We start from the raw sequence: 20,009 nt of genomic DNA on the forward strand, positions 1-20,009 counted from the left end.
TAGAATATGAAAAATGAACCAATTAATCCTTTTGGAATATATTTAGATGTAGACTGCATAAAAGTTACAGAAGAAGCAATAGATAAATGGGAAACAGCCTTAATAATAGCAATTTCTGTTAATATAATGGATATAGAAACACTTCAAGGATTTTTAGAAAGAACCTTAATACATAGTGCTTTGAGATATTGGCAAAATTTATCATTTGATATGAAAAGAACAATATTTGAACAAGATGATTTAATAGGAAATATAATAACAAGAGCAATAGAAGCCTTTAGGCTAGAATTTTGTGGAGAAGGAAATATTATAAAAGACCCAGCAACCATCGAAAAATACTCAACAGTTTTGATAAGATTACAATTATGTGATATTTGTGAAATAGATATGCTTATTTGTGTATTCCAAGATTATTATTACCATATATATAATCAAGTACCAGATTTGAATAGTTATTTAACACTATTTTTCGCAAAAATACCCGACCCTTGGGGATAAATGAAAACTTATAACCCAGGAACAGCTGATACGTTAGGAAAAAGAATAACTCACGTTAGAGATAAATTGAGTGAATGGTGTGAAGATGCTATACTAGCTAAATTGAGTAAAGGATTAAAAAGAAAAATATCTTTATGTTGTAGTAGTTCAAAAATGCCTTTAATGATAGGATGTGATAGTTCATATTATTATGGAAAGATAAAAAAGAAAATAAGCAAAGAACTCATTTTCGAAAAAGATATTTTAAAAAGCGTAAAACAAAATATTATAAAAGAAAAGGATATAAGAAGACGTTTAAACCTACCTGTAAAAGATAACAAGGTCCTAAGGAATGTAAATATTACTTCTGTAATGAAAAAGGACATTATGCAAATGAATGTCCAAAAAAGTTTAAAAAGAATCTTAAAATATTTGAGATAGGCGAAGATATAGGAAAAATGATAGAAGAAGGAGATTTTATACCAATTAATTATTTTCATGAAATAGACTCTGATGAAATTATATTTATTTTAACTGAAATCGAATATACCTTATCTGAAAATGAATAGTTTAGATATAGCATCTAGTAGTAAAATAGACAATGACATAATCGATTGTTAAAATGAACAATTAAGAGAATATAAACAAGAAATTTTAATAGATAAGAAAAAAACTTATAACAAATCAAACATGAAAATTTCTCGTTATCAAATTATTCAGGATTTAAATTAAATACTTTACAAATATTAGGAATAAGGCCTAGAGAGTAGAGACCATCATTTATATTATGGGTTAAACAATCAAGAAAGAGCTCTAGACATTAATATAACATCTAATAAAGTTATGATACCTTTATTATCTAAAAAAGATATTTAAGAAAAACTACAAAAAGTAAAACCTGAAATAAGAAATATTTTAGGATGAGTTCATGTAGGAGCCATCTAAATAATAATAAAATCCACATTTAAAGAAGGTATAAATACTCCTATAGAATTAGCAATCATGGACAACATGATCCAAAATAGAGAAGATGCATGTCTTAGGATATTAAGAGGAAATTTACAATATGGAAAACTTAAATTCATTATTTATCCAAGAATTTCATATTATATTCAAGACAAAGATTTTGATAAAACGTTAAGTTTATTACAAGATTTTAAAAGAAAAGATTTCTTTAAACAACAAAATAGACCATATTCTATTACATTTGCTATATCTTATGCAATATCGAATACGCATCATTCCGATTGTTTTAGTATAAAAGACATGGTAAACTTTCCTTTTTTATTTAATGGTGTATGCCAGATACAAATACCTACTCTACCTAAAATAGAATAAATAGATTCAAGACCACTAAGCCTTGATTTACAAGATAAACCATTATTATTATTATTATTATTATTATTATTATTATTATTATTATTATTATTATTATTATTATTATTATTATCTAGGGTTAGGTTATAATAGGAAGTATACTTTTTGTAGGAAGGATAAGAAATAATCTTGTCAATTGATTTTGAATATGGAGGGTTGAGATTAGTTTAAGGGGAAATCAATTGTGAACACAAGGTAAAGGGCATAAAAGGAATAACACATTTGTTGATTTTCTCTCTCCACATACAAGGTACATGCCAAATTCACCCATCATTTTAAAACGTCAATAACTTTTTTTCGACGTTTTTATTGAAAAACAAATTCACCATAATAACGAGTGTCTTTTTATCTTTGATATGAGTACCATATTGTAATATAAAAATTAAAAAAAAATTAGTGGGTTTTTTACAAATTGTGTTTTACCAAATTATGTTTTACAAAATTGTGTTATACAATAGTATTTTTCATTGTGTTTTTTCCACTGTGTTATTTACATTGTGTCATACAATTGTGTTTTTTATTGTGTTTTTATCATTGTGTTTTTTTATAGTGTATTTTTCCATTGTGTTTTTCATTGTGTTTTTTGGACTTTTCCGGCAAGGTGGTGGCGGTGGGTGACGGTCGTGGTGGCGGTGGGCGGTGGAGTGGTGTTGGTTTTAAGAGATGAGTGAAGATGTAATTAGGTTTTATGTAAGTGTGTTTTTGAAATTAATTTAAGTGGGTTTTAAGATTAAAGTAAGTGGGTTTTGATATTAAAGTTAGACTAAAATACCCTCCTTCATAGCCTTCTTAGAAAAATCAAACTTCTTATTTGAACCTAACCCTTATTATTTAATCATATTTCCCCTAGATTATCATTTTCAAGTAGAAATGTAGTTAGCCACCCTTTAGCAAGAGGGAAAAATTCTAGTATATTTTCTAATATAATTAACGCTAAAAAAGATAGCATAAGAAATTACAAAATAAAAGGAGAATACTTTGATGGAAACAAATACTCTAATATAAGCATTTTAATAGATACTGGTGCACATGAAAATTATATAAATTTCAAACTTTGTAAGAATTTACAAAGGTACTCGTTAGAAGAACCACACCAATATACTAATTTTAATGGTGAACTGCATGAGATTATTGAAGCTAGAGGTGGCAAACGAGTTGGGTTGGATCGAATGGGTCATGGGTCGAAACGAGTTTGGGTCAGAATGGGTCAACTAAAAAATAGTTGTTTTGGTTTGGGTCAGAATAGGTTAGGGTTATAACAAGTCAGAACGGGTTTCAATTTTTTTAACAAGAATAGCGACGGAAACATTTTTGTGTTTACATTTTTTACTTTTTATTTATATTTTGAGTTATGATTTTTTTATTATTATTTTTGAATTTTTTTTCTAAGGAGTTTTCTATTAAGATCAAAAACCCCTCAAAAAAATATTTAAAAGTAATAATAAAAAAATCATAACTCAAAATATAAATCAAAATCAAAAAGAGTAAAAAAACTAAAATGTTTCCTCCGTTGTCCTCGTTTAACAATAAAAAAAAAGAAATCGAACCGAAACCGAAAAATCGACGGAAATGAAACCAAAAGCCAAAACTGAACCAAATCAATCGAAATAAAAAAAAAACGATCAAAACGAAATTAAAAATATTGAAACCGAACAAAAACGGAACTAAAAAAGGAACCAAAACCCAACCCGTCCTGTGTGAAAACTCGTGTTGGCTTGAAACCTGAACCGAACCCGTTCCAATCTCAAACCCGTTTCGTGCCGAAACCTATATCGTGCGGAAACCCGTTCCGATCTGAAACCTGCCACATTTCCTTAGGACACTAACCCACATCGACCCATTTCTTTGAATATGCCGACCCATTTTGACCCGAAAACAACAAGATGAAATTTCAAATGACCAATTTTAATCCATTTAATTAAAATCTCTGATCCAAACCAACCCATTCAATTTTTAAAACAACCCAAATTGACCCATTTGAAATGGTTTGGGTCAAAATTGCCACCCCTAATTGAAGCAGTAGAAACTATAATAAAATTTGGAGATGAAACAATTCCATTAAGACTATTAATTAGTACCGAAGATGAAAATAATACACTAGAAATCATGTTAGGATTAACATTTTTAGAAAATTTAAACCATATCAAATAACCTCTTACGAGTTAAAGATTACAGGAAATGATAAACTCATATATATACCAAAATGACAAGTCCTAAAAGCATTTATGTACCAATAGGAATCACTTATAAAGACTACAAAGCCGAATACTTTGCAGCTCATATAGATAGTGGTTCATGATTATGCGTTTATAAATCAAAATGCTTCCCAGAAGAATATCATAAAGATTTAACACCTTGTAATGGGATTAGTTTTTCTAAAGATAAAGTTCCTTTAAGAAAAGGAATAAAGAATCCAATAATATTATTAGGATCATACATAGTTAAATGTCCTTCATTCTACTTTTATGATTCAGGACGTACTTCTAGGAAGTGATTTTTTAGAAAGATTCAATAAGATAACCTTTGATATAGTAGCATATCAAATAATACTAAAAATACCATGTCACCACTTAATAGGGATGAGCTCGGTACCGTACCGGTACCGAAAATCCTGATCCCGAAAATCGCAAATTTTTGGTACTGGTACCGAAATGTTCGGTTCGGTACCGGTATGGTACCGGGACGGTGTCGGCATTTAAGGTATAATTCGGGAAATACCGATACTGTACCGGTCCCGAAAACTCAAAACCTTGGTACCGAATCGGTACCGACGGTACCAAATCGGTACCGGTACCGGTTTGGTACCGATATCAATCGGTACCTACCGATTTTGCTCATCCCTACTTAATAGTGGTTAAAAGAATAAAAAACGCATATGGAAGAAAATTTCCATTCAATTTTACAAAACGCGTACGCCAGCGTGGTGATATAGGTTACAAACCAAACCCAAAACTTGAGAAAGGAATACCAATTTTATAATATAACCTAGAAAAACCGTTGGACAATCAAGTAAATCTAAGAAATTTAAATATCCATATTGAAAATATAAAACATAAATTAAAGCAATGTTATACAGAGAACCATTACAATTTTGAGAGAAAAAACATTTAACAGCAAAATTATAAATGTAAGATAAAGATAAAAAAATAAGAATAAAGCGCATGAGATATAATCCAGAATAGGGGTGTGCAGAATTAGGGTTGGCCCGAAAAAACCCGAAGAACCGGAACGATTTTACCCGAATTTGGACCGACCCTATATTTTATATGTATGCTTCGGTCTCTAGTATCCATGCAATTCGGTCTCGGGACGGTTTCGGGTTTTAACCCTTGAAGACCGAGTCAAAACCGAAAGACCGATTTGTTTTATGGAAATGATATTAGAAGTGGGCATTACTCCCTAGATACGGTTGTTTCCTATTTAATGTTTATCCAAAATTACAATTCCAACTCAACCTTTAATGTTTATCCCTATTTAATGATGTTTATATACACAAATACATAGATACATATTTAATTAACTTATCAATTATAATTAATTTTTATAGATGTACTAGGGAAGATTGACCCATACTTTGTTAAGCTGGCGGACGCAATGGTTGCATGGATCGATGCTTGGGATGAACTTAACCAACCGGCTAGGCGACTAGTAGCAAGTGACAAATGATGCATAAATACACAAACGCTTATACAAGTCGTATTGGACGAGAGCAAGAATAATAAAAAGATGGTTTATATTTATCGTAACCAGCCCGGACCGTATTGTATCGACCAAGCCCGAATCATACCCAACTCGTTGATTAGTGTTTGTAATATTATGAAGTTTTTGACTAGTGAAAAAACATGGGATTTCAAAGTTGAAACTAGAACAAAGCTTAATCGTGTTTGAAAAACAAACATTCAAAATTTATAAATTTTGATATAGAAATTTCATCCATATATAAAAAACGGGCTCTCGATTACAACTTTCTTCACGAAAAGGAATTCGGGTCTTCTGTCTTTTGACGCTTAACTTGAGGCTCTTCAGCTTCTTGTTCATTATTGTTAAGCACACCATTCACTGCATCTGCACCCAATAAAGAGGCATGTTTGCTAGTTATGGTCCTAACCAGCCTAAGTTTCGGGCCCCGTGTCTTTCCGAGTTCGGAAGAAAATGTGCAACCTTCTTGCTCTGAGCTTTGCTATGTGATGCAACCGCTCATGCAAAATTAGCCTATAAACATAAAAATAATTTTTTTAAAGAAATAAAATAAATGGATTTAAAAAATAATAATAAAAACCAGGTGTGAGATTACCTGTAGAATGGGTTGTTTGGCAAGGATCACGCTTCCAGACTGATCAGCCGATTGCTCTTTCACCAGATGATTTTTAACCTTGAATAAAATAATTTTTATAAAAACAAACAATAAAATGTGTGATAATGATTATTAAACTGTTAAAATAAGTAAAGCTTACCCAACAACGCATGATATCCCAAATGGCATCCATAGGAGCATCAGATTTTAACCCCGTGAGTTTACATGAGTTCTAGAAATACAATATCCAACATTGATCACAGCTGGTCTGAATATTATTGCTGACCGGGATGCGCACTTGAGGTTTCCACATAGATTATGCAAACACTAAAAAAGAGGAACATTGAGAAGTTCCTGATGAATTTAAAGCTCAAGTAAGTGATTTCGTAACTTCTTTAAAACGACCTGGTTCGACCATTTACCTAATAAGAAGACCCTACCTCAGAGATGGTCGTTAGAACAGCAGAAATCCTTTTAAAGGTAGGATATCAATTTTTCATAGCTTTAAGTAACATCTGCTAAAATGGATGTGACCCAATTTTTATTCATGAATAAGGTCCGACCATATTATATTTCTTGCCACAATCACTGCAGCCCGAACCCGGGAAGATATCTTACACTAGTGTTCTTCATAAAAAGAAGATAACTAAAAATCAAGTTGATCAATTTAATAACTCAATGTTTTTTAATAGGTACACCTTAGAAACGGTCCTCCCGATTGGTTGAAGATGAAACGAATCACAACCGACACATTGATAAACATATGAGAGCTTAAGTGGTGTATTCTTCATTGCACTTGCAGAAATGAATTCACCAGCTCCGCTTGAGTTACTCAGCACAGCCTCAAATAGCCAACGAATATAATGGTCAAATGAAATGCTTGCATTAACTATTATGAATTTATGATCAATAGGTGACAACAAATAAGCTTGTGCATACCTTGTGGGGTAACCTAAAGATTCAGCTACCATAAGTAAACCACATACCTCCTACAATCCTATTTCCTACAAAAGTGTGTAATTAACATTACAGATAAAATACCTATACACATATTAGTTTGATTCAGCTATCATTCCTTGAAGCTCACTAGGAAACAACAATAATTAGGGGTGGCTACCAACACATATTCATTGAAGCATTTCATCAAACACTTGGAGGGCACACCGCATCAAACAATAAATTAAGCCTATATTGGTTAATAAAGTACCAAAACTAAAAAATCATATCGTATTAATCAATTAAATAGAAAGAATTAAGGGCCAATTTGAACAAATACTTCAGAATTTTAAACAATTTACCTGCTAAAGACCCAGTCGTATGTGTAATTGATTGAAATTTGTTAGGTGAAGACCCTGATGGAACCCGATTGTAATCAATCATCTGTTAATTGATTGAAATTTGCAATTGAATCAGATCATTTTCTTCGGTCATACTATAATAGATTGAATAATTGAATCGATTCGGTCATATGTGCAAAGTACCGAGAGACCGACAAGGTATAAGACTGATAACCGATCATCCACATCGGTTCAGTCTTCGGTCTCTTAATTTCAGGTATATCGGTCCTCAGGTCGGGTCGGGTTTTGTAGTTTGCACACCCCTAATCCAGAATACCAAAAAGAATTCAGCACTCAGTTAAAAGAACTTTTAGACTGAAGATTAATCAGAGCTAGCCATAGCCCATATAGTTCTCCTGCATTCCTGGTAAGAAAACATGCAGAAATCACAAAAGGTAAGCCTATGATGGTAATAAATTATAGATAATTAAATGATAATACTGTTTTGATGGATATTTTTTACCTCATAAAGAAAGTTTAGTAAATTAGACTAGAAATAAAAAGATATTTTCTAAGTGTTATTGCAAAAGTGAACTTTGGCATATAAAAATGCACCCTGATAGTATTCTTTACACTACATTTTCTACTCCTTAAGGACAATACGAATGGCTTGTAATGCCTTTTGGATTAAAAAATGCTCCACAGATATTTCAAAGAAAAATGGATACTATATTGAAGAATTATGATTTTATTTTTGTCTATATTGATGATATTTTAATATTATCTACTGATATTAAAGTACATCTAAAACATCATGAGATATTTATAGATTTATGTATAAAACATAGATTAGCTCTATCTGAAAGAAAAACTAGTTTACTACAAGATAACATTAATTTTTTAGGAATGAAAATAGATGGTAAAGGAATAGAACTCCAAAGCCGTATTCTTCCTAATAAATTAATAGATAAAAACAAGTAAAAAGCTTTCTTGACATATTAAATTATGCTTCAGATTTTATTAAAAATCTTGCGGAATTAAGAAAACCCTTTCAAAACTTGCCAAAGAAAGATAAAATATTCAGTTTTGATGAAAGCCTAGAAGCAAAGTAAAAAATATAAAAGAATATTGTAAAAATTTACCAAAATTACAGTTAACAAAAGAAAATGATGATTTAATCGAAACTGATGCTTCAGAATATTATTGGAGTGGGATACATATAAGGATAGATTATGACTCTGAAAAGAAAAAAAATTGGTGAAAGTATTTGTAGATACTGTTCAGGTACTTTTAGTGACACTGAAACAAGATACCATATTAACGAAAAAGAGCTTTTAGCGGTTGTAAAAAGCTGTCAAAAGCTCTATTACTTTCTATTACCAGATTTTTATTAAGAACTAATAGTACACAGGTAAAAGCTTCTATAAAAAACAACTTACCTTCTAAAACTGAGTATAAAAGATTAATTAGTTGGCGCCAAACTATCTGAGTACAATTTTGGCATAGAAATAATTAAATATGAGAAAAATGTCTTAGCAGATTTTTTAACCAGTGATGGAAGAAAGTGAAACAGCTCAAAAGATGGATTAGTATCTTGAAGGCATGAATAGGCAGGTGATGTCGATAGAAAGAAAATATAAAAGACATGAAAGAAATGTTGTGTTACTTTAATACTCTTCCTGAAGAGGTCTCAGACCTTAAAGATTTAATCACAAGGAATTGTCTACTTATAGATTCAAAGATAGTCTTCTATGAATTTGACTGTATAAGGCTAAAATCCCTTGTGAAAATTCAAATAAAAGGAAAAATAGATTTATATCCTATTTACAAGGATGTGAAAAGGGAAAAAAAAGAGAGATATCCCTTCATCTTCAAAAGGAGTGCAAACGATAGATCTTACTTCCGATCAAGACGAGCCAGAGGAAAAATATTTCAGCTTTAAACCACATTCAGGAAAAACTTCTCATATTGAAAATATTTTTCAAAAAATACCGTCTCTACAAAATCCAGTTGAGCAACAATGGTTTAAAATGAAAGAATTATATAATCTAGGAAATACATAAGATATTTAGATTGTATTGGGGGTTACTCTAGAATCAATTACCTACAAGGTAACTCTCCTGAAATGATAAGATACTGGTACGATTTGGAGCAATAAATATGATATATCTTACATTACCAAATTTTCCAGAAATATCTTTTTTACCTATTTGGGTTAGAGATGGAGTAAGAGATAGTTATTTACATAACTCTACTATTACTCCAAATGATATTATGGTTTTAAAGCTATTTTCTATAGGGCCTGATTTTATAAAAATAATAATTACCCTGCATATCATTTAATCATAATAGAAAAAGTTAACGTATTTCTTACTTACAATATAGAAACAAAAAGATCAAATTTCAAAGTTTTAATGAAAACGGTATTAATTACAGAAGAGCACTTGGTATAAATATGGTTTTTTCTACCTTAGAAAATATTTTCAAAAGAGAATTTAGAATTTATGGTGGGGCAAAAATGCATTCTTCTGTTATAATAGCTCCTGCAAGAAAAACTCCCATGGCAGCTAAAAAATACATAGAAGACAAAATCAGATTCTTGGATATAGGTATTATTGCATCAAGCCTCAGGCTCAACATAGATTTTGCTTTGAAAGAAAACATCAAATGAATGTCTGCCCAACTTGTTCTAAACAAAACGATAAAATGACTACCGATTCTCCAAAACAGAGTGAAACTCTTGAAGATTTATATTTATAAAGATTGAGATTTTTATAAATATTATATGCTAAATATGATTTTATAATTTTATATTATAAAAGAGATATGAGTTATTAAAACTCATAATAGTCCAAAGGTTAGAGTTCCAATTCCTGCTATCTTGAAAATATGATTGCAAAAAAAGACAAAAATTAAAGTAAAGCCAAAGTTTCAAGTTTTGATGTGAAGCATTAATGAAGATGTATAACTTTATGACAAGAGCAACTTTCAAAATGGAATCCATACAGAAAAGAAGAACAAAATGACAAAAAAAGATCCAAAAGAAGAAAGGGTTATAAAAGAAAGAAGATAGAGGAAGAGGGCATCGGGTCTTCAACAAAATTTTAAAAGGTGTGTTTAGAGTCTCATGTGTTAAGAATAAAGTGTATTGTATTTTTTTTATGTACTTTTCTTTTACATCTCCATTGTAATATACTTACCATGAAATAAAACTTTCCATTTCCTTATAATACCTTTGAGTTTTCCTTCTATTTAGTCCTCAAACTACAAACTGCTTCCATTTACTATACACCTGGTTGCGTTAAATATTGTTGAAGAAGCCAGAGAGGAGTTACCTAAAGCTATATAGGTTTGGTATGGAATAACCTTGTAAAAAGACTCTTGGTGTGTAACCGGGCAGTATCTTGGTCAAAAAGGCAAAAAGATACGGAAACATGTTGGACCTTTGTTCTTTTTAATTTTGAAATATTTCTAGTTATTTGATACTCTTAGGTTAGGTGTTATAAGGTATTTATCTTAATCAGTTTTAATCAAAAACTTAAAATATACTTGTTTTATCATCTTAAATTATACTTAATATTATATGAAAATAATCCCTATGTGTTTAATTTGTGTATTGTTTGCTTAAATTAAATTGTTATAATATTTGGTTTATAAAATTAATAAGTTTCTTAAATTTAGATATAATCTTAAATTTTATGAATAATTGCTTACTTGAATTGATTATCTTAAATCGTTTGTATTTTTCTGCTGGTACCTCTGAAATTGGTTTCAGAGCCACGCAAATTTCCTTTGCGGGGGCTCTAGTCGATGAATTTGACATACATGAATTATGAATATGATTTCAATGGCTAGACTAATGAATGCATTCACCTTTGTTTAATTCTTATTAGCTTGAAAAGTTATAGGAATATATAGTTACTTTTGTGCAAAACACCCTTCCATTTAACAGGAAACCCAAAGTGTGTTATAGATTCAAATGGCAATAAACGAAACCACAAATACTAAAACCATGAAAAATAAGCTGTCCTAAAACCAAGATGCTGATAAACCACATCAATGGAAGCTGTCACAAGTGGATGAATTCATCTGGTAGATCATATCATTGTTATGACTATAACGTAAGATAAATGGTACCATGAATATGTAATGTTGCATGCAACAACATCCAGATATGACAAATTGTTGTAATCTACAGAAGGTTACAAAGATCAGATGCATCCTATAATAAATGTAGAATGTATAATAATATTCCAAAAAATGACTTTGAACTGTCAAAACGTGATATAGGTGTTAGAAGTAACTCATGAATGTGAAAAAGAATGAAGAAATTTGATCCAGAGTTGGGGATTAATGTCAGACATCTTCCAATCTTCGGTAAAAAAGAACATACGCAGCAGAAGTCTTGATCCTACCCTCGTCAATTGGAGAAACATAGTTGTCATCAAAGTCGAACCATCTATCACCATCATGCTACATGACACCAAACATAAAACATGAGTATGTATGGTACCAATTGGACAACTTCAATAACATAAAGTTACAACTTAATATTAACTAATGGGATTCTCCATTGGGAATTCCATCGGTATCAGTTCGGTTTGTTTTGGTACTTGTACTCTCTATAACAACCGAAAAACAAAATCTAGAAAATAAAGTTGTGATATGCACCAAAGGATATCGGCATGGGTTGACATCGGTTAAAAACCTTAAAATGAATACCGATACTGGTACTGACGTTTGGTCAAAATCAATTCAGTTTGTCAGACACCGGCACTCATATAGCATATGATATTAAAAAAAAAAAGAATACTCTATTTTGAATACAACTCCGTTTTAAACAAAATTTATGCTAAATGTCGAGGAAAAAAAATTAAACACAACGGTGAAAACCTAAAAACGAATACCGGTACTGCCATTTGTGTTTGCTTCTTTTTCTTTCGAGTTGTATATACGAGTGCCAGTACCATATTATCGATCCATTTTAAACAAAATTTATACTAAAATGCCGAAAGAAAAATATGTAAACACAACTGTTTATTCAGTTTTTCTAAGAAACTTAACAAACACAAGTTATTTGAAAAAGATCAAATTAATTAATAAAGGGTTAAAAACGTATATTTTTTATAGTATAAGGGGTCATTCAGAAAAGCTTTAAAAATAAAATAACTTAACCCCTCATTTTATGTGAGGGGTGTTTTTTATAATTTAGAGAGTGATTTTGGGTGTTGTGAGTAAAGAGGTTTTATATTTTAGAAAAAAGCGTTGCTTATTGTTATTAACACAATAAGAGTGGATGCTTGCTTACACGGATGAAGGCGGTATAATGGCCCCCTCCCATGCTTCCATAATGATTACTAATTGCATAAAGCATGTAACGATGACTTGATCGCCCATTACTGTATGCAACACATGTTGACAAATCAAGATCATGAATAGGAAAGTCAACATATGTTTCCAATTTATTCTTCAAAAATCTGCTGTATGAAAATCTCTTCAAATGAATTACTAGAATCTCCGGCAGTCTCCATAGGTCTAACTTTTTACTCGCTTGCCTGTGCTTTTTACAGCCAGGACAGTACCTACAATATTAGCACATATAAATTTGCAATGAACACTTCATAAATGTAGCTGAATATAGGCATAAGCTTACCACATGTCTTCTGGTCCAAGTGGTTCTTCCTTAAGGAAAGCTTCCAGGCATTTATACAAGGAAACTGACTCTTGAGGCCGTTTGCTAAATAGAGCAGGTTTGTAAACTTCAACTGGTGAGCTAAGAAGGTGCTGATTGTAATGTTTAAGCATGTTATCAGACCAACATACAACAACATTCAGTTGACAAGTCAACTCTAACGAATCATCCATAATAATCTCAGAACCTTTGATGTTTCCATTATCATCAGTAAAATAGAACTTCACATCACAAGCTGAGGTGTCTTTAGGGGTGTTACTTTCTTCGCCCTCGGTTACAGTGTTATGACTTTCTTTAGCTTTTGTTGTGAAAGGTTTTAATACTTTGAAATATAAATCGTGAATATCTTGTCCTTTTACAAGTTCACCACATCCTACAAGAGGAAGCCCAAATGCCTTGCAACTTAATTTGTGAGTTTCGGGTGTTGAATTCCTGAAAATACAACTTTGTTATCACGCACAGCAATATGTCATTTTGTCATAAGACGAACCAAGAAGAAAGGAAATCGAAGCAAAAACTTTAATTAGTTAAAGGTCAAATACCATAAAAAATAGCATATTTTCTGTTTTTTCCCGTAAAAGTCCATTAACAATTCTTACTGTTTTTTTATCTTGTGAAGGTCCCTTAACAATATTTATAACACGAGAAACCAACATACTTTTAGTTTTTTTTTATCATAGAGTCCTCCTTAACATGTTAAATTTAAAAATTAAAATAAAAGTAAATTAAATTAAAAAAAATCACTTAAATATGATTGGTGCAATCATGAAAACATTATTTGAAAAATACATTATAATAGCGATAAAAATCATTTGTTTATAACTATTTAACACTTTAAAACTTATACAAACCATTTTATATGTTTTATCTTTTTATTATTGAGTTACGACATCCACAATCATGTATTGTTTTTGAATTAAAAAACGGAAGATAAAAAAAAGACGGCCATTGTACGAAATTTTCCTTTCTGAGTGTCCAACTTAAAACATTAATTCATCTCAATTCTTCCCGCACGTAGTCTTAACAACTTAAAAAAATCACAAATTTGTTAAAATTTAACATGTGGAAGTACTTCAATGTGTAAAATATGTTAAAGAACTTTTATGAAGAAAAAGGAAAAAAAAAAAGAAAAAGAAAAGAAAGTAAGTTCGTTTTTATGTGCAAAAATTTGTGAAGGGTCTTTTATGAGAAAATAGAGAAAGTATGTTGGTCTTTTTTTAGTATTTGTCCTTAGTTAAAATGAGTAAGTTGTAATTTTTTATATATTCCTAGATAATATCCCAATGCAATGCCATGAATATCGGTTTTATATAAGTTCAATATATAAAATAGACGAAGCATAGAACTTACTTTTCCATCTGCTGTTGGACAAAAACAACCCGAGATAATTTCTCAAATTTGCTTTCTAACTTATAAGCAACAAGGCGATCGTCATCCCTAATTAACGATAATGAATCAGTAGGCTCCCCTAGAAACCGTATGATATGATTGTTGTATACCTGTTGAATATATTAATTAACTTAAAAGATGAACAATTAAGAACTAAAATGTGCTTGAAGTTAGTTACCTCAGCCACCATTAATATTTCATGATCCCCTAAAGAACATGCGATTCCCAAAGCACGCACAAGATCTTCAAACTTTCCTTGTTTGGGAACAGTAACTGTAACTGAAGTCGGTTGAGCACTTCCGTCAGAAGGCACGACTGTCAAAGTCATTGTCCTCATTGATGTTGATGGTAAAGGTAATGACAGATACATGAACGGGTCAAATGTCACGGAGACCTTCCTGCAAATTGGACATACTAGCGTTGACCTATATTGACCCTGCCAGTATTATTAATATAGAATACAATTAGCAACTAACCATGACCAGTAACTATTTTTATTATAGGAGAATTGGATTGTAATAATCCAAACTATTAACCATTGCCCATTAATAATCCCAACTTACAATGTGACTAGTGGCAATCCCAGCTTTCAGTTTGTTACCCATAGCAATCTCAGTCTAACAAATCATTAACTCCATTAGTTTTGTTCTTTAAGTTACTATGAAATTACCAAATACCCTTTGTTAAATAAAAAAGAAATACAAACCAATTAGTTGGACCCACATCATATACTAAAATAATTAATAAAACTAAATGTATTTTATTAATAAAAATGGTCTCGTCGTCTTTCCCCACCGGTGGGCGGTGACCACCATAGTAGACAACTCTTCCGGCCACCACCAAAGACAACCATTTCCAACAAACACACCAAATCGAACTGCAAGTCAATAGATGCATATTTGGAATTTTTATTCTTGCCATCAACATTTATCTTCCCTGTGTTACTGAGAAAAATAAACCACAGTCACAACAGAGATGCCGATTTCTACCGGAGGTTGTATCGGTGGTAGTTCATCAAGCCGGAAGAATCCGGCTCCAATTAGGTTTCCGTCAATTTTGAGCTTGATTAGATCTAATAGTAGTAAAGGAGACGCCCATTCGAATCCTAGGGTTTTAGTTTCGACTTCTTGCGAACATAGCGGGGCCACGTCATCTAACGTTGTTGCCATCGTTGTTCATGAACGTTCTTCCCGGCGCCGGTGTTTGCCAGCAGAATAAGACGTTTTACAACGAGTCCTTTACAATCGCCTTCACCGGCGTAGAACGGAAGCGGCGGTGCGAACCCCCGACGACGATTAACTCAGCAGCTGATAAAGCGGATGCGAATCGGCAGAGATCCGGCACGGCGGCAGACAGACGAGTCTTTGGTGGCGGCTGGAAGAACGCCAGTTAATGGTGGATTTTCCGGCTACGTTAGAGCTCGGGTGATGTCTTTTGGTGGTGGCTGGTTGGTTTGGGAAGACGATGGATAGAGACACTATACATGTAATTTATTAATTATTTTAATATTGTAATAGTTCTTTTGTATTTTTTTTAAACCTAATGATTTGTTAGACTGAGATTGTTATGGGTAACAAAACTGAAAGTTGGGGTTGTCACCAGTCACATTGTAAGTAGGGATTATTAATGGCCAATGGTTAATAGTTTGGATTAATTACAATCCAATTTTCCTTTTTTATAACATCTAATTTATCATTTAATTTGATTTTTCTTAGTTGGGTAACTTTTCCTAAAATCCTAGATATAGTGTTACATTTTTTTTCTCAGCATTCCAATATAAATTTATTGGAATTGGAGTTGTATTCAAAAATTATTATTTTATGGTATTATAAGCAGCTTTCGCACATGCTTGGATCAATAACTTTGGCGAATTATGCACTTCGACTACTCAAGGATGATGACAATTTTTGCATTTCATGTTTATGCACCGTACCTAACTAAACCGATACCGACCAAACAACATCGGTTAAGGTACCCATATTCATTTAATATGGTTTGGTTTCCAATTTCAATAGCATTTCGTTTATCACAAAATTTAACTTTTCTCTCATAACTTGCATTCGTTAGTTTCTTTTAAAAAAACTAAGTAAACAGTTACGTTTAATTTTTAAACATTCTCATATATACTCTAAATGAAAACGGATTTATAAAAAAAAAAGTACTTTGTACCGAACCGAAGTGAACTGATACCGTTCGAACAACACGTATGTTTCAATAAAAATTTTATTTAACACCGAGCAGCCGCAACACGCGCCCGGCGTAACTCACTAGTTACAATTACAAAATTCAAGTCAACAAGAGGTAGTGATAAGCATTGCGAAAAACAAAAGAAAGCAAAAGGTTTGCTATAGTTTACTTACTTGGCATACATCAACAATAATCGAGTCATTACGAGCAAGGTGATTTTGCCAGTACTCATCAGATATATCTTCATCTGGTCTACCGTCTCCATCTTTGGCTTCAACATACGGTTTGCATTTAACACGATTCAGATCTTCATGAAGTCCATCTAATAGAAAAGCAAGAAGTTCCTGCATTAGCATACAAACTAGTCATTGTGGCATCATCAAACAAACAAAATGAAGCCAGTGCATCAGAGGGCTACAAACTTGAGAATCATGTTGATTGAAGCCACTGAATTGAGGAGCAAAATGAGCGAGCTTTGACTTAAATGATCTTGGTGACACTGACGTTGCTCCAGGAGCCCACAATGTCTTTAAAAGATCTCCAAATGCCATTGCAATCTCACCCTGCCCAACGTGTAACAAACAATCATTTCAAGAAGAATCTATCTACTCTAATAAAAGAGTATCTTGGATGCCACGTGGCACCTTTCTATCACACTAAACAAAAAAAAAATCCGACTCTTTTCCCTACCCTTTTTTCCAGTTAAAATGACATATATTTCTATCGTTTTGTTTCATTAAATGACAAATAATTCAGATTGAGATTGGTGATCGAAACTTCTATAAAAAACCGTTGTGATTCTTATTTAGAGATTTATGAATCATGAACGTCTCTTTTCATTTTTATATATTATTACTTTATATTAATTATTAATGTTAATTAGCGTACTTATATGTAAATTTAATCATATGTTAACTCAAAATATCGTTTTATAATTCCTAGGTCATTATTACTAAGTACATAACCTAGTGAAGAATAAAATAAAAGGAAGAGAGTAAGTAAGTAAGAAAGAAAGAAATATACATGCATGCCTAATGGATTATCATGGTTTATTTCTTTCCTGTGATCTCCAAGAAAGTAATCAACAAGCTTCGGTGTATGTGCAAGACATTGGAGAGAACTATTCATAAAGCAAGTGTTTCCCAAGTTTTGTAAGCCCGTTAGGCCCAATGAACCCTTCTCACAATAGATTCCATTTGTGACTGCACCATTCATCTTTGAACAAGTCTCGTCTTTTTTTGTTATGTCTTTGTTTTTATTCAAATCTGATAACCCATAAACTTGCAACTCCAACAGAATCTGAGTTTATGTTATTAAATTAAATACTATTCAAAGAAATGTCATGCACAGTTACGTAGAATTCATAACGAGGCACAGACTTACATCTTGATCTGACAGTCTAGGAGAGTCTTTTATATTCTTATTCAGAAGAAATTGGGTTGTTTGTCCAGAAAAATCCAAGATGTGTAACTGCACAAAGTTTCCTATAAGGAATATGATGAAAAGAGTGAACAAAATATGCACTTACAAGTTCTGACTCTACGCTAAAAATCTTGCAGGCTCTTCGGAAGCACTCAACAGCATTGTCCTGAGAAATAAAAATTCAAGAACTCATTTTGAGGTTTTTTTCAACAAATAGACAAAGATCGATACTTATGTATGGATTCATGATATGTTAAAAATCTTATTCGTCTTCTTTACAAATTACTACTGGTACAAACACGTGTGTTACTAGGTTTGGTTACAGATATAAATTCAAAAACTAGTCATTGTGGTTACAGATATAAATTCAAGAACTAGACAAAGGAGAAATTTTATTATGTTATTGCTGTGTAATAATTTGTTCTACAGATGGATCCTCTCATGACTGTAAATAGGATGCTTCTGCTCGGGAGTCAGGACATTTAATTATTGACTTTCCTTGTAAAAAGGATATTGATGAAAGCTAAATACACAAATTCTTATTCCGGTACAATAATAACTAGTAAGGTGTTGACAGGTTGATTAACTGCTAAACAAGATTGCTGTTTATACCAACATCCCAAAAACTAGTCTTGGTTTAAATCGTATTATTTATGGGTTGTTATATTCAAACACCACCCTCCTAGTGTGTTAACAAGTGTATACGGCTCGTATAGGGGCTATACGAGTCGTATAGCCCCTGCATAAATGACAAAGATACTTTATGACAGCTTTTTCAGTCTATACGAGTCGTATAGGGTCTATACAACCCGCATAGACTGAGACATACTCTGACACATTATGACATAATTCAGCCCTATACGGCTCGTATAACCCCTATACGACTCGTATAGAGTCACCTGGTGTTTGAATAACCTATGCCTTATTTATTTGTATAGGGTGGGTGGTCATTGTTGAATAAAAGGGGTGGGGTAGTACCTTCTTGCTGATTCTTACTCCGAGTCCTGCGGGTGCGTTGGAATCTTGTAAAACAGAAAGCTTGAGTTGTAAAGGATATACATCAGTCATATCATCTTCGGTTGAAGTCTTGGCAGCATCACTATGCCTATCTCATACAAGCAAACAGAAACAACAAGATAAATATAAATAAATAAATTGTTGGTTCACATCATCTACATGCTTACCATTTAAGGGCGTGAAGCCACATATCTGCAGAAACCAATGCATAGTTTTTATTATTATCATCTTGTTGCTCTTGTGGTTTCTTGATAAGGTTAAAAGCGAGATCTGATTTAAAAATGTTGAGAATCTTCATAGGGCCAGCGTAAGCCGGCAACGCATCGTATAAAACCCCTTCTTCTCGCTTCTTGTCATCTGGATCTTCAGCTTCCTTCCACCACCTACACAAATTAAATCAATCAATTTTGTAGGAATGGGTATTATTATTATTATTATTATTGTTACCCGAAAGGAACCAAGTATAGACGGTCGGAGCATTGTTGTTTTGTGCAAGTATCGGAAACTTCCATTTTTAGATTCAAGAATGGCGGAAGATTAAGATTAAGATTTAGAGATTCATTCAATTCAATTCAAATTTCTTCTCAAAGAGAGAATGACGGACGGACGTAGTTGCAGACACAAATGGGTCCTCCTCCTTGAAGACGCAGATGCAATCGGGTCGCAACGTTTCCTTTTTAATTCATTCATTATTAAATATATTTTTCTTTTTTATTTTCAACAAGTACGGACGTTTATTTTGTCTGTCTTATCTTACTATTCTAATAAACAAAAATAATGATGTTTTGGTGTCGTGCTTAAATTTCTTTCCTAATTCTCTAATCTTTTCTCTCATTTATCCTAGTTGTTCATTGGTCATGAAATAAAACCATTTTGA

The 20,009-nt window shown here is 32.1% G+C and overlaps 1 protein-coding gene and 1 pseudogene across 2 annotated transcripts; both read right to left on the bottom strand.

Annotated features, from left to right (window-relative positions):
- Nucleotides 1-5,651: 5,651 nt before the first annotated feature.
- Nucleotides 5,652-7,119, bottom strand: LOC143637046 (tRNA (guanine(26)-N(2))-dimethyltransferase 1-like; annotated as a pseudogene).
- A 4,662-nt stretch (nucleotides 7,120-11,781) lies between these two features.
- LOC143637040 (ubiquitin carboxyl-terminal hydrolase 8-like) lies at nucleotides 11,782-18,283 on the bottom strand. 2 transcript variants are annotated; one of them, XM_077104509.1, is made up of 10 exons: nucleotides 18,222-18,283; nucleotides 18,077-18,177; nucleotides 17,717-17,992; nucleotides 17,116-17,256; nucleotides 16,867-17,037; nucleotides 14,685-14,942; nucleotides 14,468-14,616; nucleotides 13,079-13,549; nucleotides 12,734-13,007; nucleotides 11,782-11,898 (listed from the first exon to the last, which is right to left on the bottom strand). In XM_077104509.1, exons 3-10 carry the CDS (start codon nucleotides 17,906-17,908, stop codon nucleotides 11,782-11,784), a joined length of 1,773 nt encoding a protein of 590 aa, XP_076960624.1. In that variant the 5' UTR covers nucleotides 17,909-17,992; nucleotides 18,077-18,177; nucleotides 18,222-18,283. The 2 variants fall into 2 exon arrangements, with proteins under 2 accessions (XP_076960624.1, XP_076960625.1); XM_077104510.1 differs by having other exon boundaries at nucleotides 18,077-18,163; nucleotides 18,222-18,278.
- Nucleotides 18,284-20,009: the final 1,726 nt, after the last annotated feature.

This window comes from Bidens hawaiensis, unplaced genomic scaffold, assembly GCF_021521415.1.
Source record: "Bidens hawaiensis isolate Kalapana, Puna unplaced genomic scaffold, B.hawaiensis_p1.1 tig00008100_1, whole genome shotgun sequence".
NCBI lineage: Eukaryota > Viridiplantae > Streptophyta > Magnoliopsida > Asterales > Asteraceae > Bidens > Bidens hawaiensis.

Coding starts and splice junctions, on each gene's coding strand:
- LOC143637040 (XM_077104509.1), bottom strand. CDS start 17,908: ATGAATGGTGCAGTCACAAATGGAATCTATTGTGAGAAGGGTTCATTG. Junction 14,617..14,684: donor AAATATTAATGGTGGCTGAG/GTAACTAACTTC, acceptor TATATTCAACAG/GTATACAACAATCATATCAT. Junction 11,899..12,733: donor ATTATACCGCCTTCATCCGT/GTAAGCAAGCAT, acceptor GGTGTCATGTAG/CATGATGGTGATAGATGGTT.